Consider the following 3,199-nt stretch of genomic DNA (forward strand, 5'->3'; position numbering starts at 1 on the left):
AAAAAAAAAAAAAAAAAAAAAAGCCACTAAGTTGAGTGATGACCTCCAGGGTTCTATAAAAGCAAAGTGATTTGGATTAAAAAAAAAAAAAACAAACCCAAAACAACTTTTACATAGGGACTTCTGTTTTTGAGAGGAAAAGGCTTTATTTTTAGTTAGATGACTTACTGACAGGATAGCCAAGGCATTAATATATTAGGATCATAATGTCTGATCTTAATTTATCTGGGCATATGAGAATGTATTGCTAAGAAACAGTTTATGGATAATTGGGCTAATCATGCTTTGGTACATGTTAACATATCTTGTAATTCTATTTGTGTGCACATTGCCTGCCTACTTAAATCTGATCTTTGAAAAGGTGGTGATTTATATCAAATTTAGTTCAGAATTATTGACTGATTTGTCCAAACCAGGCAAACTTGTTCCTTCTAGACACTTTATTTTTCTCAGGGGATTTTCATGTGAACATATTTGTTCTTTCTTAATTGTGCAACTGTGTTTTAGATGTAGAATTTAGACACTTATATTTGTAGAGGAGAGGGATTTTGTTGTAGGACATGATCTTTTTGGATATATGACTGTTTTAATTCTGTAAATAGATTTGAAGCTGCAAGCTAATCGATTAGCATGTTATTCTTAGTACAAATTGGTAGGTTTATAATAATCACTTTAAATGACAAATGCTGTTAGTAATATGGAACCACTTTGAAGTCTCCCTTTTTGAAGGCAAACCAAGTAAAATTTATAGGATTTATAGGGCACAATTTGAAGGATCACATGGGTTTTTGTTATCATTTCTCTGAAGTAAAATTAATATGTATTTTAGTCATAGAAATTGGCTTAGGTAGGGGCTGGGGTTGTGGCTCAGCAGTAGAGCACGTGCCTCACACATGTGAGGCACTGGGTTCCATCCGCAGCACCACATAAAAATAAATAAATAAGCAAAATAAAGGTATTGTGTCCATCTACAACTAAGAAAAAAATTTTTTTTTAAAAAGAAATTGGCTTAATAATAAAAATTGATCCTACTTTATAGAAATAAAAACATTCCACTTACACTTTCTATTTAGAATTAAAAGATGAAGAGGATGATGATGATTGTTTCATGCTTGAGAAAGCAGCAAGAGGGAAAAGACCTATTTTTGAATGTTTTTGGAATGGACGATTAATACCATATACATCAGTTGAAGAGTAAGTTTTGGTTTTTGCTAAAATTACATCATTTTATAACCTAATCTTTTTACTAACTGATGTTTTGTTTTGTTCAAGTTTTGACTGGTGTACTCCTCCTAAGAAGAGAGGGCTTGCACCAATTGAATGCTACAACAGAATATCTGGTGCATTATTCACTAATGACAAATTTCAGGTCAGCACAAATAAACTGACATTCATGGATCTTGAGTTGAAATTGAAAGATAAGAACACCCTTTTTACAAGGATTTTAAATGGACAGGTATGACTTTAAGTATTAAGTTTTGAGTGTTTGCAAAATTCTATTAAGTAAAACCAAAGACACTAGTAATATAGATTTTTTTGAAGTTATTTTGCATACTTTGGATTTAGTCAATCAAAAGATTATGGTGCTTAAATATTTTTATATACTTTCAACTGTTTATAACTCATTTCAAATTAATTAGACAATATTTAGATAAAATTTTATTTTTTAGATTTAGTATTAAGGCAGACAGTGAATAGAAGAAGATGACTTAAAGCAGCTTTATTTAATGGGAGCATGTATGAACATCTGTGTGTATCATGGGCTCTGCACATTAATAACCTGACTATATGATTTTAATCTAGTCTGGATAAAAAAATGGAAAAGAACTATAAAATACTTTCTGCTAAAAGATGATTTCAAGTTAGTCAATGTTATTAATATTAATTAATATGGAAGATTTCAATTTGAAGAAACATTAAGAAATTGAATGGGGGGGCTGGGGTTGTGGCTCAGTGATGGAGTGCTTGCCTAGCACGTGCGAGGCCCTGGGTTTGATCCTCAGCACCACATATAAATGAATAAAACAAAGGTATTGTGTCCAACTACAACTAAGAAAATAAATAAATGTTGAATGGAACTAGTGTACATTTTCTACCCACATAGCTCAGAAATTTTTACTTGATACTACTCTTTCAGTAGTTTAATGCTGTATTGCCAAGAGATTTTTATTATCAGCTTAAAATTGCTAAGTAATAAATACAACATAGCATGTGGTGTTTATAGCCAGTCATTCCTATAAGATGTTGAAATTAGTTTTGCTATTGTAAAGATTCAGAATCATAGAAGATTGATAAACTTTTTAAGAATTACTCACTGAAGGGCTGAGGATATAGCTAATAAATAGTAGCTCAGACCTAGAAGCCAGCTTGTTCTTTTTCTGGGCAGCCAGTATTTTTTATTTTGGTAGTTAGTGTAGGATTTAAAGCAAGAAATAAAAGTTTTGTTGTTGGGTATTCACCACTGAGACTTTGGTTTCAAGGATGATATTCAAAGATTTCTTAAGTAATACTTTTGTTTGAAATTAAATTTTTACAGAAGGATCCCCAGCAAGGGGGTTGGGAAAAGGACAAAACCAGAAAGATCCAGCAAAATATTTTCATTTTTTTACTAGTTTTTCTGAAGTGTGGTATATGAAAGAAAAAAATGAAATGAGTGACATATTTCTATGGCTATATTTGTTTACTAGTAACTATATTCATATAACATTTTAAAATTTACAGGAGCAACGAATGAAAATTGACCGAGAATTTGCTTTATGGCTCAAGGACTGTCATGAAAAGTATGACAAACAGATAAAATTTACACTTTTTAAAGGAATAATTACCCGTCCTGATCTTCCCTCTAAAAAGCAAGGCCCCTGGGCAACATACTCAGCAATAGAATGGGATGGAAAAATATACAAAGCAGGACAGCTGGTAGGTTTAACTTACATTTAGACTTAGTTTTTAGTAGAATTTGAAACTAAATTAGTTTTTTGTATTAAAATTTAAAATAATGCATTTGTTAGCTCTAAGGAATTAGTATAGAATGAAAAGGATAAACTGATTTTAATTACATAATTTACTATGACATTTTAAAAAGGAAAGCTTGTTTATTGCCAGAGGCTCATTTAGCAAGATTTTTTTTATTGTTTCTTATTCTAATTTTTAGTTACATGGAGATCAAAGTTGTTTTAATGTGTTGTGAAATATTTTTTTT

General features: G+C 30.8%; 1 protein-coding gene across 1 annotated transcript; it reads left to right on the plus strand.

Moving 5' to 3' along the window:
* The first annotated feature begins 1,061 nt into the window (after positions 1 to 1,061).
* On the plus strand, positions 1,062 to 2,952 carry LOC107134824 (structural maintenance of chromosomes flexible hinge domain-containing protein 1-like). Its single transcript, XM_015476851.2, has 3 exons — positions 1,062 to 1,194; positions 1,273 to 1,456; positions 2,722 to 2,952. The coding sequence occupies exons 1-3, from the start codon at positions 1,109 to 1,111 to the stop codon at positions 2,935 to 2,937; spliced, it is 486 nt and encodes a 161-aa protein (XP_015332337.2). The 5' UTR covers positions 1,062 to 1,108; the 3' UTR covers positions 2,938 to 2,952.
* The last annotated feature ends 247 nt before the right edge of the window (positions 2,953 to 3,199 follow it).

This window comes from Marmota marmota, unplaced genomic scaffold, assembly GCF_001458135.2.
Source record: "Marmota marmota marmota unplaced genomic scaffold, marMar, whole genome shotgun sequence".
Taxonomy (NCBI): Eukaryota; Metazoa; Chordata; class Mammalia; order Rodentia; family Sciuridae; genus Marmota; species Marmota marmota.